The 16,604-nt window shown below is 41.6% G+C and overlaps 1 protein-coding gene across 14 annotated transcripts in view; it reads left to right on the forward strand.

Moving 5' to 3' along the window:
• The window catches only part of ARVCF (ARVCF delta catenin family member), a 290,084-nt gene extending 274,034 nt beyond the window's left edge, over window positions 1–16,050 (forward strand). For 11 of the 14 annotated variants that reach the window (XM_055703658.1, XM_055703748.1, XM_055703669.1 and 8 more), the window contains 5 exons: window positions 445–535; window positions 1,777–1,830; window positions 7,138–7,229; window positions 9,249–9,362; window positions 10,740–16,050. In XM_055703658.1, coding sequence (XP_055559633.1) covers window positions 445–535; window positions 1,777–1,830; window positions 7,138–7,229; window positions 9,249–9,350 — 339 coding nt within the window. In that variant the 3' untranslated portion in view covers window positions 9,351–9,362; window positions 10,740–16,050. The remainder of the gene's footprint in view (window positions 1–444; window positions 536–1,776; window positions 1,831–7,137; window positions 7,230–9,248; window positions 9,363–10,739) is intronic. The other 3 variants (XM_055703691.1, XM_055703754.1, XM_055703762.1) reach the window with 1 other exon arrangement.
• Window positions 16,051–16,604: the final 554 nt, after the last annotated feature.

Consider the following 16,604-nt stretch of genomic DNA (forward strand, 5'->3'; position numbering starts at 1 on the left):
GCATATATACTTGCTGGGTATGTCTCTCGGTGGTCTGTGAAATGTAGCTCTTTAGGCTTTGCAAGTATGCCACCGTGTATAAGCCAAATGCCCGTGCTTTACTGGAGGAAGGATTAGTATGTCTTTTCTTAGTTGTTTCTCATTTGAAACATTCCATCTAGCAGCGTAGGGCAGCCACCTGTTCTTGACATGCAGCCTTCTCATCTTTCCTTTTATAAAGGTTGTACTCCTTGTACAGACCAACAGTGCTGCCATTTAGATAACAGGAAAAAAATTCCACCAACAAATCCATATGAAACTAAAAAAAATACTCCAGTGCCATATTATCAACAGAACGGAGGCTTAGCAGCATTCCTTAATTGCTCTCTGTACTGTTGGTTTGTTTATTTTTCTTGTTCAGTTTCCCTGAGTAGAAATTTTGTGTTTGTGATTTTTGTCTCCTAGTCTGTTTCTGCAACTCCAAAGGGTTCCAAAGGTACTGCTGGCAGGTCTGGCTATGATGACAGTACTTTGCCTCTGGTGGATAAAAGTCAAGGTCAGTTCTGCTCTTTATCACTTTTTCTGTTGTGCTTTGCTTGCTTGTTTTCTGGATTTCACATATCTGTGTTATGGCATGAGGGGGTAAAAATATTTATTTGCATGGTAATTTTCAACGCATAGTCCAAAAATGATCAGTTCTGTTAACTGGATACAGATAGTACACTTTCCCTGGTGAAAGGTACAGTACTGATGTTTTCTCAGCTTGCATGCAGCGTAATCATTTACATCTTCCTGGGAGAATCTGGGATAGAGGTGAGTTAGAATTTCAAAAGAGGGAGAACATCCTTGTTTGACAACATTATATATTAATAAATCTCACCTTTGGCCAGGCAGCGGGCCTAGCCTTACCCATATCCAGTGCTGGAGTCTTTTCCTTTCCAAATATACATGCCTGGTTTTGCCGTGCTTCTTCCTTTACTGTGCAGGGGTTTTTTTTCACTGGAGGTGGGTTTATCCAAACTTCAGCTAAACTGGTCTGTGCATTTTCATGAGGGACAGCCATACCAACCATGTGATGCAGCCATACCAACACTGGTGTAGCTCCAGCTTTAATTTCATTATGATTGCTTTGTCTCTGAATCTGGCTCTAATTTCTAACACTTAGATGTAGAAACTCCTTTTCAGAAATCTTTAGTCCCCTACAGCAGGGTTTGCCATGTTGCACTTCACCTGGTTTAACTGCAGATTTGTGCAAAAAATCACAGCCCCGCACTGCCCTGCTTGTTTCTGCCTTTGCTGTCTTTGATCGGATCTGGCAGATTATGCAGGCAGGGGATGACTTGAGTCAGTTTGCTGAACTGACAATAAACTTTTTGTGTTCTTTGTGGGTTAGCTTTCTGTTGGCTCAGCAGGCTGCTAGATTGGATTATATGTGCCATGTGGAGCTGCACCCTTCCTTATTTTCTTTCTTTTCTATTCTGGAGAGACCGAAATGAAGCTTGTTAATAGCGGTAGGTAGTCCAAAGCAGAACTGTGGTTTCTGTTATCAGTTGGAGAGAGGGAGTTGTATATTACAGTGTCAGAGCGGAAAATACAAGGATTACGTGTGCTCTCAGAGAGCTTAAATCAAACTTCCCTTTCTGAATGGATAACAGTTGAATAGTTGGGGGGGTTCTTTTTAACAGTCTCTGCATTCAGTACTTTATGGATCTCTCTGGTCCTGTGACTAATTTAAAACTGCCAGGATTTGAGAATAGCAAATGTAATGCAAGTTGTTCCAATGTTTCTATTTTATAGATAACGAGAAGGCTGGGAGTCGTGATATGATACCTATGGATGAACTCGGCCCAGGTAAATTCAGTCATAGATCAAGCTCTCTGTCTGTTTCAATAGAGCACGCTGTCACTCACGGGAAAGTTCAGCTATTTCTCTAGGAGATATTATTTCAGATGGGTAAAGCTGACATTTTAAAATAGAACATTACCTTAACGAAAGATTGGTCATCGTCTCCCCCACCCCGTCTTTTTTTATTATTATTATTTTAAACACATGTAGAGTGTACGCACCAATTTCCCCACTCCTTTAAGCATATATTGGAGATACACTGAGCCAGCTTTCGTTCTAGTCTCTGGCCCTTGAGGCAGCTGCGTTCCCTATTACAGATCTGGAAGTCTGGGGATTCAAAAAGAAAAAAAGGAGTTGAGAATTTACTTGAATGTAATGCTTGTGTTTAAATCCATTCTGCCTGTGTTTTCTATGGGTAATGCCAAAAATAAGTTCATATGTGTAATATTCTTGGCTCCACTTTTAATTTACCTACATATAGCCAAGCCTGGCTTTTCCTATAGACTGAGAACAGCCACCTGCTGTCAATGAAGGGCTTTGAGATTGATAAGCTCTGTAGTTTAAGGCTTGTACAGGGTTTTTTTTTTCTTTACTGAGGTAGATAAAGGTGCTGTGTCTCTTGGGAATTTGCTTTACTTCTTCCAGTTGACGTTATTTTTATTTAAATATTTATCTTAATACCTCCAAATCAAACAGTTTGATACACTGCTATTTGTGATCGTAGCTGAAAAAAATGGCAAGTTAGAGCCAAACTGAAAGCCAAGCATGTTCAGAAGTTAAAATAACAGGTATATATTACCTTTTGTATTCCTAGAAAAATGAGATGCCACCTGCCATGAATCAACTGTCCATATGTATTTTGCCTAAGGGAACACTGAAACATTTGTTCTCACAATGGAAGAAAATAACTTCAGAGAAGATTGCCTGGCAGGATAGCTGTGTGCTAGCAGGTTCTGCAGTATGGGCAGTGCTGACTGTTTATAGTCTCAGTATTAATCGTTGCCTTATGCTTTCAGGAGTTACTGATACGGCTCTGAGTACAAAAGGAAATGCAAATTAACAGTAAATGTACAATATCAGACAGATTCTCTAGGCCGTTCTGTTCCCCCATCTTTTTATCACTATTAGATAAAATCTGTCAAGTTTTCCTGACCCCAGCTCTTGAGTGCCTTTTAACTCCAATAGTACTCTAACTTTGTGCTGTTTCAGAGGTCAGCTGAGAAGGGACTAAATTAATTTATCCCGTTTACTATTCTTAATTCCAAGTAAGTGGAATAACAACTTAGTATTTAATCTCTTGCCTTGAGACTCTTCCAAATGCCATATGTTTTTTGTCTTATGGGCATATTTACATGAGGAGTTAGACTGTGTTTTCTGATTTTAACTTCATTGTGCACTGTTGTATTCTGGAGGCTTTGTTCTTTTTCAACTCTGGAGTGAACTGGCAGATATACAGAGCAGAATATCAATGTGCAGTCCTCTTGGGCTTGTACCTCCAGTAAGCAGCTCTGTTATCCCCACATAGTCCACACTAGGCTACGTTGAGCCTCCAGGAGAGACTGGCCTCACTTACATTTGCAAATAAAGTGCACTACAGAGTACCAGAGAAAGTTGTTCTGCATCCCAGCTTGTATTTTTGTTTCTTTTTATAGCAGAAAGTCTTGTGCCCTGGTTTCAATTGTGTGGTTTTCTCTTGCCTTCCTCTCTTTCTGACTTCACTTGTCCGAAGATCTTTCTACTTTGTTCACTGTCTTTTAGGGAATTCTCACCTGTCTCCAGCTTTGTGTTGTCCATTTCATTTTAATTCGGATACTTCTGGGTTCTGTAGTTGTCTTTCTGCTGCACTGCTTTGGTACTGAACTGTAATTGCCTCAAACATGTTAGAGCGTGCCAGTGCAGAATTCAGTGGATTTCTGTGCCTCACGCATGTTAGAAGTACCCATCCACTCAGCCAGGTCCTTCCAGCCCAGAGTATTTATCCTGCTCCTCTGCAGCGTACAAGACTGCTTGTTCCAGAACATCAGCACCTGTCTGCTGCTTATCTGTTGCCTTCTTTTGTCAGGGTTCAGTCGTCTTGGTGCTTAGGCCTTTACTGTTTACCCACATGGACTCTTTCTCAAGATTGCAAAAAGAAAATTGCTTATTGGTATTGGCTCGTTTGCTAATGCTGTGGGGGTCATCCTTCTCTACAAAGGAAAGTAATTCACTATCAGTGTGGCTAGGGCGGCAGAAAGATACGTTCCCTATCAGCTGGCAGTACTAGACCAGTCAAATTCCTGTTGTCTGGAGCAATGGGAGGGCCTGGGAGGTGGAAGAAAACATGTATTATGAGTTACCATGGGATGCGCTAGACAGCCCCGTGCAGAGATGGTGCAGGTCTGTCAGACTTTATCAGCTTCAACCAAGTGGCTCTGCAGCGAGTACTCTGAAGATCATCAATGCTTATTGTCACAGTGCTGCCTGAGGGTGGCTGTGACCCTGAGCTGTCTGTAGAAGCAGCAGAACTGTGATCTCAAGGCTGTATGCCAGACTTGTGAGTTCTCTAAAACTGTATCTGTGCCTCAGTTAAGCTACAGTCAGTCAGATGAGAGCACCTGGAGGTTGAAAATTGTTCAGACCAGAGACACACAGTTCAGATGCCCCTGTCCTACATGACCATCTTCAGGCAGAACTTTTCCTTTCTCCTCCTCACCTTTTTTGGTGGGTCTGGACGTTTGATCTTTGTAAATTGAGAGGTGTGTGAGGGCACGGATGGGCTCACACTTGGCAGGCATTTGGTCCTGTAATTTGTGATGACGTAAAAATGTTTCTGCAGAGTGAATGGGAGGTGGTCAGTGAAGCAATACAGAAGACAACAAGCAGAAAGTTGAGAGAGGAATAAACAAGCCAAGAATGGGACATGCCTCTATTGACCAATATAGCTTTTGCCTGTACATTGGATTGTATTAACTGAGAATAACACACTTACACCTTGGAGCAGTAAGATCTGTGTAGGTCTCCTTTAGGCCACAGAAACAGAGTTAATTCTGATCGCTTTTTAGAATGAATCTTAAACATGGGAGAAGCAGTATTTTCTGCTTTCTTCAGAAAGCTGTGGTCCTTGGAGCACTGGGGTATTACTTCTCTGACGCAGCATCCTTCAAGGTTTGTTTTTTTCTTAGGTCAGATCATGAACTTCCTATCTGCTGCTGCTTATCTTGATAGAGTCATAGCATAGTCTGTGGTTTTCAGAAACACGTAATCCATTAGCAGAGCTGGTGTGTGCGGCACCGTTAGCATGCAGACCATGCAACAGTGGGTGACAGTATGAATTGTAAAATATGTTGGAACTTAAGATACGAAGAACAAAGTTCTTGACTGTTCTTTGTTGTTAAATTATTGTCACTGACTAAAAGCATGATCTACCTGTTGCTGCTGTCCTGGGTAAGCATGTTTTTTTAGGTTTTTTAGTAGTATTAAAGATCTGGTTTGCTTTTAATATTTTTTTTTTTTTTATTACAGTCCGACCTTGCTCCCTGGGAAGTATCACAGCTGCAATACTTCACTTAGTAGCTGTTGCTTTCTGGGGTTAGGTTAAATGTTTCCTTTGTATCTTGGCAATTAATTTAAAAGTGCAAAAATGCAAATTGATCCATTACATCATTGTGAGTATAAATAATATTAGATTGTAATAAGCTACCACTCAGTTGTTGTGAATTTGATTTTTTGGGAAGTTGGCATGTTTTCATCATTTAAATACACACCTGTGTGAGCTGCTTACTCCTCAGTAAATGAAGAATCTTTAGATTAGGGTATGACTTACTGGCAGTATTCATGCCTGTCATTTGAAGGAGGGTTATTGGTCATGTGTTCCTCCACAAATGCTGGCTAGGTAGCTGGGTACAGTTGGCAGGCTCTAGGTTTTTTTTCTTTTTTCTTCAAAAGGAATAGCCAAGAGTGTTAGGCATCTTCATTGTCAACAAATAGCTGTAAGTAAAGCTCTGTGTAGCAGTTATTTCCATGCTTTAACATTTGTGTACTACATGTATAACTCTTAAAATTCTGTAGTTATTTTTAGGCAGCATGGTTAAATAATCCGCTACTATCCACGATGTCATAGATATGTGTTAGTTCAGGTGCTCATTGCAGGTCTGTGTGCACTTGGGATTCTTGAGATATATGGGAAAACTACAGCTCTTTTAAAACTGCTGGCTGTGGCCAGCGTAAACGTCATTTAGGGCCCTGCTCTGCAGCTGTGTTTGGTACAAGTCAGTCTAGTTGTATGTGCTTCTGTCATGTGGGCAAACAGTGCCTATTTATGCCATGGGAACCCAGCAAAAAACATTACTTACTTTTTCTTAATGACCTGTTGCAGGCAAGTAATAAACCAAGAGGAGCGTTTTGACAGTTCATGTAAAACCTTCTTGTGGTATTCTAAGAACCCAGTTTGTCAGGACATGAAAACATTAATGATCCCTCAGTTACGCTTGGGAAAACAAAAGCCTACAGGAGCTATAAATTTGAGTGTCATTTACTCCAGATTACAATGCTGTCAAAGCAGAGCAGGAGAGGATCTATTTGTCACTGATAATGAGGGAAATTTGATGCTTCAGGAAGATAAATTAAGATTTGCATTGGCTGACAATGATTCAAAGCAAAGGTTCTGAAATAATTAGTGCCATTTCTTTATAAAACCTTCTCACACTTCTCTTCCATGTGTTCACCATGCTTTCATATTGTTTCTTAGTTGTCAGGAGAAAAAGCAACAACAGGTGCTACTTGGTAATGACAGACAGTCCAAGCACAGCAGGGTTTGCATCAAGATTTCTTCCAACTTGACAGGCCCTTTCTCTCAGTGCTCTGAAGGGGACTCTTCCAAATTGTTGTCATGTCCAGCTAGTAGTCAGGCTCAGGAAGAGTGGGAACATGCTGCAGAGCATTCAGAGAATGAACACAGCCAATTAATCAGGCTGCTAAGCAAGGAACACAAGATTTGGGCTGAATTTGGAGCTCATTAGCCTCAGGGCATGAGATGACAACTTGCTGCTTTCCTTGGGCACGCTAAAAAGTGCAGCAGGCTGGGATGAAAACAGTGCTGCTTGCTAATGAGTGCCAGCATCTGGCAGTGATATAAAAAGAAGGGTTTTCTATTTTGTTTTAAGCTGGTAAAAATGAAATTTCAGAGCTGGAGCACATGTGAAAAGCAGGCTGCCAGCATCTTTGGATCGTGATGGTTTATTTCCCCGTTTCTTTGCTGAAGAATTCTGCTTGCATCAGCTCCGTTTCTGCTCTTATTTGTGCTTTGTGCCTGACTGTCATGTTATTTCTCCTCAGATGGGTACTCCACCATTGATCACCGGGACAAGGAGCGCAAATACAAAACCAGTGATAACACAGGGGATGCCTCGGAGAAAGAACCTTTAAAAGTGAGCTTCCTCTTAGCCACTGAATGCTAGTTAGTGCCCTTGAAAGAAAGGAAGCCTGGTGTCCTCAGCAAAAAATGTAGGGTAGTTATTCACCAGGGGGCTCTAAAGGGCTTTTTCTATTTTTTAGATAAAGGCGCTGTTTTGTAGCTTAGCACTTGGCTAACTAGAAACAAAAAAAATTGCTGCTTTCCAGTGCAAGAGCAAATGCAGGCAACTGCTATATTCTTGTAAATGGATGAGGTTGTAAAAATAGAAAGTGTTTGTTCTGTCACCCTTGTCCAGGCAGCATTTCCTAGCCCAGTCCTGTGCTCAGACTTTGTTCTGAGAATAGTCACTTCAAACTGTCGCCCTGCTTTATTGTTTTCACCATGAGAAGTAGGTGTGATGCTGTGTGGCTCTGTGCAGCAGTATGGTGAACAGTGTTCGTTTCTGCAACACTCGTTCACAGTCCTGATGGTGGACTATGGGCATGGGCCAGGGAGGGAAAGACATGCATAGTTATGTGTGTGCCTTCTAGAAACAAATTTAGACAACTTCTTAATTTAAAAAGAAAATAAATCTTCACAAAGCTCTTTGTATTGTGCGTTGTGTGCAAATGTGACTTAGTAGGCTCTGTGTAATTTCTGTTGCATTGCTGTACCTTTTCAGTAGACCTTTTACAAAGTTGATAATGCTGTGGCCATCAGTTCTCCCTGGCCTCAAAGCAAGCTTCTGGTTTCCCCTGGGGAAGTAATTTTTAGGAGGAGGAGGAAGATTCAGTCTGTAGAAGGCTGTCCTTAATAACCTTCAGTGCGTTGCTGAAAATACCAGAAGATCCAGGTGATTCATGTTGAGTGGAAACAATTAAACTTCAGTCAATTGGAAAGAAAACCCACTGTTATTGAACAAGGGAAATAAAAATGTGATTTGTAGAAAAATATTTCTATAGATGATGCGTTAGGAAGATGTCCTGCTGCATTGGTCTGCCTGTATTAACTTTACTGGTCATGCATTTTTTGCTATGCCCTGCCTTGCCGTGAAGGTGTACCTGCAGAATGGCTTCAGTGCGTCTGGGCATCTTTTTACGCACAGACCACTCTCTTCAATTTGCGGGCTCTGGCTATAGGTGCACCCCGTTGGAGGCTGCCCAGTTAGAATTTTTGGTAGAGGTGGTTGTGCTCCCTCATTTGGTTTTGGAACTGATAAAACTGAGCTGATTACTCAAGTCATGCAGTGTGCCGCCCTGCTCTAGTGTGGCAGGAGATCGCCCTGCCGGAACCAGTGTCAACAAAATAAACTTTCTAGTTCTCTCATCACAGTTCTAATTTGTTCCGCAAGGGTGCAGTGGGAATGGATGCACTAAGTGACATAAGACTGTTGCTCAGTAGGAGCTTGACAGAAAAAGTCTTTCTATGGAAAATAGTCTAAGCCAGGAAAATTAACAAATACTTGTTATTTTTGCCACTCTGAATTCATTGAAGTGGTCTAATACAACTCTCTCAAAATTGCATCAAGCAGCCCAAACTCCAGTGTATGCCTAAAGCGAAGCACAACCCAGAATTCAGTGAGTAGCTGCTTTGCTTTAATGAGTAAAGAGAAAAAACATTCCACCTTGACCATGAGTTCTCCCATAGTCTGCTGCCTCTTGGTTTTAAAGACAGAGGGTAACCTGAATCCAGCCTGCTGTACACGTCAAAGGTATGCTCTGCCTCCCCTTAGCAGGGCAGGGCTGAGTAGCTGCTACTCATCCTTCTCCGTGTGCTGTGAAACAGAAATATATCTGTGGGGTCTTCTGACTTGTGACCTCTTTGATAACCATGGCTCTGAGGCTCAAGAGAGGCCAAGAATTGTGAATAATGATGGCAGGGAAGTGTGGCCTTTTGGCTGTTGCAGATGCTTTTGTCAGTATTGTGCCTTTGCTGATCTTGTTTCTTTCTCTACCACTAATTTTCCCTTGTGCTCCTTTAAGCTGACTTGTTTGGTGGTTTTGTTTGATTAATCCGCTCTGTTTTGCCTTTAACTCCTCACCCTCTGCTGCAGAATGACACAAATAGGAAAAACATTAACAGGAGTAACAGGGCTTCGGTGAATCTGGTGGATGCCCGTGACATTAAACCCCAGCCTGTTGACTCCTGGGTCTAATTTGCATGCATGGTAGGTCCTTTTAATGGTAATTGGTGCTAGTGATTAACTTGTCTTGTGCATGATCTGTATCACTGTGGAATCTCTTCGAGGCTAACTGCTAACAGGGTCCTTTCAGACAAATGAAAATGCATTTGAAAAAAGGGTGATGTTTATATTATTCAGTGTTATCTTTAATGAAATGCAATCAAACACCACCGTTTGATTAAAAAAAATAGCCTGTCAGATAACCAGGCTGAAAATTAATATCGTGAATGATTGGTTGTCAGCTGAAATGAGAAAGATTTCTGCTGTTAGGCCATGGGAATGAATTTGAATAGCGTGTTCTTGCTTCCAACTATTTTTTTCTCCCTCTATGCTCATTATAAGGATTAGCCTGAGACTTAAGGAAAGCATACCCTTGACTATTTATGGATGTCCCCCGAGGTTCCCATGAATTACACGGCCCTGCCCATCTGCAGGAAAGCTGCTGGTTGTACACAAGTTACTTTGCAAGGAGAGACAATTTTAGTTATACAATAAACGTTGACGCACAGCTCCCACTTCTCAATTCCTTTTCTTTTTTTTTTTCCTGTTGCTAAACAAAGGTGCCTTTTTGTTCCTTTCTAGTTCTCTGCCTTTGCCTCTTGCCAAGTTCCTCAGTAATGTCACTGGCCTTTCTTCACTCCTGCCACTGCTAATCTGTCTCCTGCTGTCTTGCTAGACAGCCCTCTACCCTGGTTATACCTTCTGGCACTCCCATCAGATGTGATGCTACGTTTGGAATGGCAGGTTCTGTGCCCCTGGCTATGACTAAAGGAAAATCTTAGCAACTGGGAAGCTTTCCCATCCCAGTGGACAATAGGCCTTTAAAGGCCTAAATTCCAAAACATTGGAGCATCATCCGCCCCCATAATTCTATGCTGGAATCACTTGAATTAGTGAGAGAGAAAACTTTTGTATGTTTTTGGGTAATGTTGGATTTTTTTCTTTCTCCTCCTTCTTTTAAGAGTCTAGTATACGTACTAAGTGTTTACATATTGTTTCTGTTCCCGGGTTGGAAACCCTTGCCCAGAGCAGTCTGTCAGCATTGCCAGTGGAGCAGACCCTAGCACCCTTGGCTTCCCACAGCTGGTCAGCACTGCGTGGTCAGCCTTGTGGGCTCAGCTGAAGGGCCAGAGATAAATGTATGTGTGCAGTGGCTGTACACTTAACTCCTGCACTCCTCCTCTGAGCAGTGAGGGCTTACAGGTGGGGTACAGGCTTCAAAAAATGAACTCTGCTCATTTTCTCCCAGTCCTACACTTCAAGGAACCCATATACAGAGGACAGGTTGGCATTTTCTGTCACTCTCCTGCTGCTGGGTCGTGTTACTTGCTGGTATTAATTGGTTTTGACTTTATTTTGCAGGGCTAGAGTCCAACCACATTTTTTTTAATTGAGGGGGAGAAGCAAACATTGAATCGACACACAGGATCTCATCAGTCACCACTGCCATTCAGATTTGGAGGGCGCTGCATCACTGACCAGGCTGCAGATTCTAGGAGGATGTGGGGAGAAAACACAGCTGACTGCCATTGCCAACCCCGGAGCACCATGCCTTACAGCAGGACGATTTGCTATTTAACTCAGTTATGTTCCCACCAGAAATAGCCACCGCCTCCCCCTCCCTCCCACTCCTGCAAGAAGAAAGCAAGCAAGCGAGAAAAGAGAATCCAAGCTTCCATCTAGCTAGCTGCGTTCTTATGCGACTCTTAGATGTGGATGGTGCCAAGTATGATAAGTGAAGTGAAGGTCATGTGGCAGCAAAGATGACAGCTTCACAAGTGAAAGAGAAACTGCAGAGTATTTGAAATAATATTGTAGGTGTAGCCATGAAGATAATAGCACTTTTCTGGTTTGGGGCTCATTGTTTTGTTTTTTGTTTTGGGGGATTTCTTTTGAACTGTGAATCTTAACATTTTTAAAGGCTTTTTGAAAAATGTTTAGGTTTTCTTTATTACTTCCACAGAAAGTGCAGGAATGTTGAGTGGGTTTCTTGGATTTCAATGAAGAGAGAAAATGCAGAACAAAAACTATTAAATGCTGGTTGAATGAACTGGAGAGTCGATGACAAAATTGATGCAAGCTGTATAATCTGCTTTTAGAGTAAGCTATATAAATCACAGTGCTATATTATCATTATAATCTGGTGTACAATACTTCTGCCTTTTGAATTCTGTAATGGCTCTGTTTTTATTTCCACATATTGAAAAGCAGTTTATTGAAGGTTTCAGTGTCCCTGGTTCAGAAATCTATGCTGAGAAATGGAGTTGGCTGGCTTTTTATTTTCTTATTCTATTCAAAGATTGCAATAAGGAGCTTTTTACATTTTAAATGTACCAGTGTTGTATTGATGATGATTAACAATTTCTTTTGCCATAGCTGTTCTCACATTGGAAGTAAATAGGAGCTTTTCTGTGGGATGTCTTACTTTGAACATGCTATAAATTTTAGATGGGTCTGTCACTTACATTTGATGGTAAATTCATCACTGTTGGATCAGTGTTTGCTTTGGGCTGTAGATCCCCATGAAAAATGCCACAAAGGAATTGGTTTGGCATTTTTTAAGTCATTGTCATGATTTCTGTGCTCCTTTGGTTTTGTTTTGAGATTACATATTTCATTTGGTGTGAAAATCACCTGTGTGCAACAGCTCTCCTCTAAGATGCCAGGGCCTGCTTTGTGTAAGCAGGAATTTTCACCTCACGAGAACATACTCTACATATCCGGTATCTGGTAATGCTGTGAACTAAACAACTTCAGATCACTGATTTTCTCCAGGCATTGGTCAAGGGAGGGCAGCAGATGAGAATAGGAAGCAAATGTCTCACCAGTAGCATCAGAGGACTTTTGCTGATTTTATTTGGTTGCCACTGTTCTTTGCCACATTTAGTTTTAAACAAGCTCCTAAAAACGGTGTGACTGGAAAGCACATTTTTTTAATCCAGCAAGCATCATTTGCGGTTTTCAGTGCCTGCCATTTCCTTTGTAATTAAAAAGGGGAAATATCCAACAACCTCACCTCCCCCAAAATATTACTGTAATAGTAAACATCGAAAATTTTTGTAAAAAAAATTTAAAAAGTTTTAAAAAAAAGGAAGTACCAAGAGCTTTGTATCTTCTTGAGTATATTAAAAATTTGACATGAATACATATATATAAATAAATTAAAAAAATCTATATATCTATATATATATATTGTTGTGCAGAGGATAGGTTAACAAAACCATGTAAAGTAGTTTGCAGGAGAGGGAAGCATTTGTTGATTCAGGGAAAAAGACTTGATGCCAGAAGCTGTCAGTGATTTGGATGATACATGTGCTCCTTCACACCCTCCCTTTTTGAGCCTCATCTTCCACGTATGTTGCAGTGGTTGCTTCTGGATCCTGGGGAAGGTGAAGTTGCTTGGAGCAAATTAAGATAGCAAAGATTTGTTTTTTCACCTGCATGAGATTCCTATTGGGCCAAAGATGCTCAGCAGATCAAGGGAAGCAAAGAGATACATCCATGATTATCTGTGTCGGGGCAGTGTGTCTCTATGTGTAGACATTAAGTGTGGCAATGAAACCAGATACATAGTCTGACTGTATATTATATCAATGGTGCTCTTTTCATACTTGTTCTGCCAATACGTGGAGACCCTTTTAACCAAGCTACACAGAAGAGTTTTATATCACTTTTGGTTATGTACTTGGTGTATTCTTTTTGTATATGAAAGGATTTTTTTAAAAACGTTCAGTAATTAGCAATGGAACCTGCTTTGTAGCTGATTAGAACAGTGTAAGAGAAGGGCCGTGCTGTCAGTCTGTCCCTGATCTACTTCAAACCATATATTTACCAAAGGAGTCTGAGCAAAAGTTCACTTAAAATAAAGACCTGACTGTTGAAAGGAGTCTCTGCTAAGACTTTGTGATTTAGTTATTGTACACATATTTCAAAGCCAGCAAGAGGTTAACAGAGAAATCTTCAGGAAGGGGGAAGCAAAGTGACTGGGGCCAATTATGTCCATGAACTCCTATCCCAGATATCCTGTGGCTCTCAGTGGGACACTACAGAGACACACAAAATCTGGATGGGAATCTGCTTTGGTCTCTGTCATTAGTGGGCTAAAAACACTGAGGAGTATTTGAGAAGCAAATTCAGACCCTATCCCACTTTCCCCCAAAAGTCCTTTTCGTATTTACACTGCATCTTGTGATAAGCAAACCTCCCTGTCAGGTTAGATGGCATTGGCTGCCCAGGGTCATTGTAGCAAACTGTTCTGTGTTTTCCTGGAAGTAAGTGTTCCTGGCAGCCAGAGTAGTTGTGAGCTGACTGCAGAAAAGATGGTATATCAAGAAGTCAAATACCAAGTCCATGGGCCAAGACTTCCCCTGGAATCACACATCTTACCCCTGCCCTTCCCACGCCTTACGATAATGACTGATTCCCAAGTATGTAGCAATAACCCATCATTTACATTACTGTGGTTTTTTTCTTCTCAACAAACTGCTGTTTGGATACTGGGGAAGGAAAATGGATTGGGGGTGACTTGCATGAGAGTCTATTGCTTTGTGTAATCATCCCACCAGCTGAAGTCCAAAGCAAGATACTGTGAACCAGGTCTGGTGATTTCATGTCGTTTTTCTCTCTGGCCACAAGCTCACTGCTGGGATGTGTGCCCACACCTGCCCTTCCCTCTCCCCTTGTTGGTGCAAGTGTGAATGGCTGTTTGAGCTGTTCTGGGATGTGGGTGGATGAACCCGTAATAGTTGTACTTTGGCAGCAGGGACTGTATGTAAAGAAGGGGAAGTGGCAGTGTGTGTGACTAAAGCTGCAGTAGGGTCTAGAGTCTCCTGCTAAAAGGCAGGCAGTGCTTTTTAAGGCTCAGGTATGTGACCTTCTCTTTTCATGTTGGCTCCATTGTGAAAACTGGAGGCAATTGGCCTGTAAAGGGCTGGGGTAGAGGAGATTTCTATCTGCAGAAGTTCTAGTGGGAGGGATGGTTGTGGAAAGAAATTACGGTGTTGCAAGACTCCTGCTAAAGAAGGGGGAGGAAAATTGATGGACCGGTGAGGGCTGAGATGCCATAGGGGAGAGGGAGACTTCTGATGGCATGTAATTACTGCAGAACTTTCTTCCCAGGGATGTGGCTTGCACATCTCCCAGGCATCTTCACTAAGCTGGGGAGGTTTAAAAAAAACACAACCATTTGTGTGTCAGGACTCCCCTGGAGAAGCATCAGGTTTGGTTGTTGAGCGTGTGAGCAATTGTGCTTGCGGTTACAGCTTCCCAGGTTGGTCGGCCTGTGCGGAATCGGAAGAGGAGCGTGGAAAGGCAAGGCTTTAGGACATTTTGTTTCTGTCTTGGCGTTAAGTAGCAATTTAGCCATTAGTGCAACTTGACAACTCAAGGTGTGTTGCCAGCTTGAAATGCTCCCCAGAGGACAGCTTGGGCAGCCGTAAGTCCTGATCTTCAGCGACTTCTGGGCAAAACACCTGCCTATCCTGGTTCCACTCCTGCACACTCAGACATGCCAATGCTGCGTGTGTCTGGATCAGGAAACTAAATCTTGTCCCTGTTGCCAAGGCATCACAAAAGGCACCGAGCTGGGGACTAGGAACTGACTTTCTGTAAGTGACACATCAAGAAAGCAAGAGGTGGTGTGTTTGGCACAGCAGATGAGTACGTTCTTGCCAGCTCCAAGGAGCAGTTTTCAGTAATGCTTTCTAGCATGCAAGGTTTATGCTAGGCAAAGCAGTTTTCACTCCTAGAGCAGTCCCGTGAGATTGAAGGTGGTGAGTTACCTTCTGCTACTTGCCTTAAAGTTGAGCGTATAGGCTCAGCTACCTGTGAGAGAGGCGCACATGTTAAACCCTTTAAGTAAGCAAAGCTTCAGAAGCCAAATGGGCACATTAGAGTGGTTGTAGCCTCTTCTGTTGTTCGACTGCCCACTCAGTGAAAACTACAGTGTGCCAACAACTTCAGCGAGCATTTTTGTGCTGTTGGGGTGGAGTTGTGCTCTCACAGTTTTTGAAGGTGTTTATATAGGCAGTTTCTTGCAAAACCTTTTTTTTTTTTATTTAATGCCCTTAAAATCTGGTGTTTCCTTATCTTTGACAGAGAAGTTCTCTGATTTATTGGTACAATAACTAATCTAGTGCATTTAAGGGTAAGGCATTAAGATCCTTTTTTTTTCTGTCTTAAGTTTTACATCAGGGTAGGATGTTCTGAAGTCCAAGGTGAGGAGGAAGATAGCGCAGATACTACAAGGCCTGCCAATCCGGTTCTTACTGTTCAGAAAAACAAAATAACTAGACTAAGAAGCTTACTGGTAATTAGTAGCTAATGTGTTTGTAACTATCATGTGCCTTAAAATTTTCATGGTAGGAGAATAAAAAAATCAACAATGTGTTTTCTGTAATACTGCTCAACATTCTCTCTGTAGTTTAGACTGGTGGGATTTTGCATTGTATTTACACTGTACTATAAACTGAAACACTTAGAATGGTTTGATTTTACAAGTATGGAGAGGAAAAAAAAAGGTGGATTATGCTTTTCATAGAACAAATGTTACCATGACAGAATGTATTATTATTATAGGATCTTTCCATAATGCAGACAAGTAGAATGCTTGTTAGAAACCAGGTATGTAGGATAACAATTTGGTGTGTTTTCAATAAACCATGCCTGGAAAGAACACATGTGCCATTGGTTATCTTTTCGTTACATCAGGTGTCACAAATATTCTTTGGCTTTGCAACAGCCATTTTCTGTGGCAGGGGATTATTGAACCCTAGCTCAGATCAGCACTCGGTGTTAGTAAAAGGTCAGTGGCAATAAGGGCAATTCCGATATCCTTTAAGCTAGTATAGCTGAAAAATTTTTATTCGTTGCCATATGCTGGAGTTGTAGCGTGACCCTGGACTGTATGTCATGGGGTTTTTTTCCCTTTTTAATATACAAGTATATTTCTGTGGGAAAAACATCTGCATCACTGTTCAAAGGCCTGCACGTTTGGGACCACAAGCGTAACTTGCCGATGGCTTTTCCATTTGGGAAGTTACTAACCTTTTCCAATTTAGTCATAAAATCCATGTAACTTTACAAAGACTTCACGTTTCTGAGATATGTGCAAGTGTCATAAATGTAAGTGTGTAAGAATAACAGAAAATCTGTAAGTTTATTGCAGCAATGTCTGAGGTTTGGGGATGTGCCAAACAATTTACATTCATTGCTGTGTGAGGGAGAAAA

This window comes from Falco cherrug, chromosome 1 (assembly GCF_023634085.1).
Source record: "Falco cherrug isolate bFalChe1 chromosome 1, bFalChe1.pri, whole genome shotgun sequence".
In the NCBI taxonomy this organism is placed as follows: domain Eukaryota; kingdom Metazoa; phylum Chordata; class Aves; order Falconiformes; family Falconidae; genus Falco; species Falco cherrug.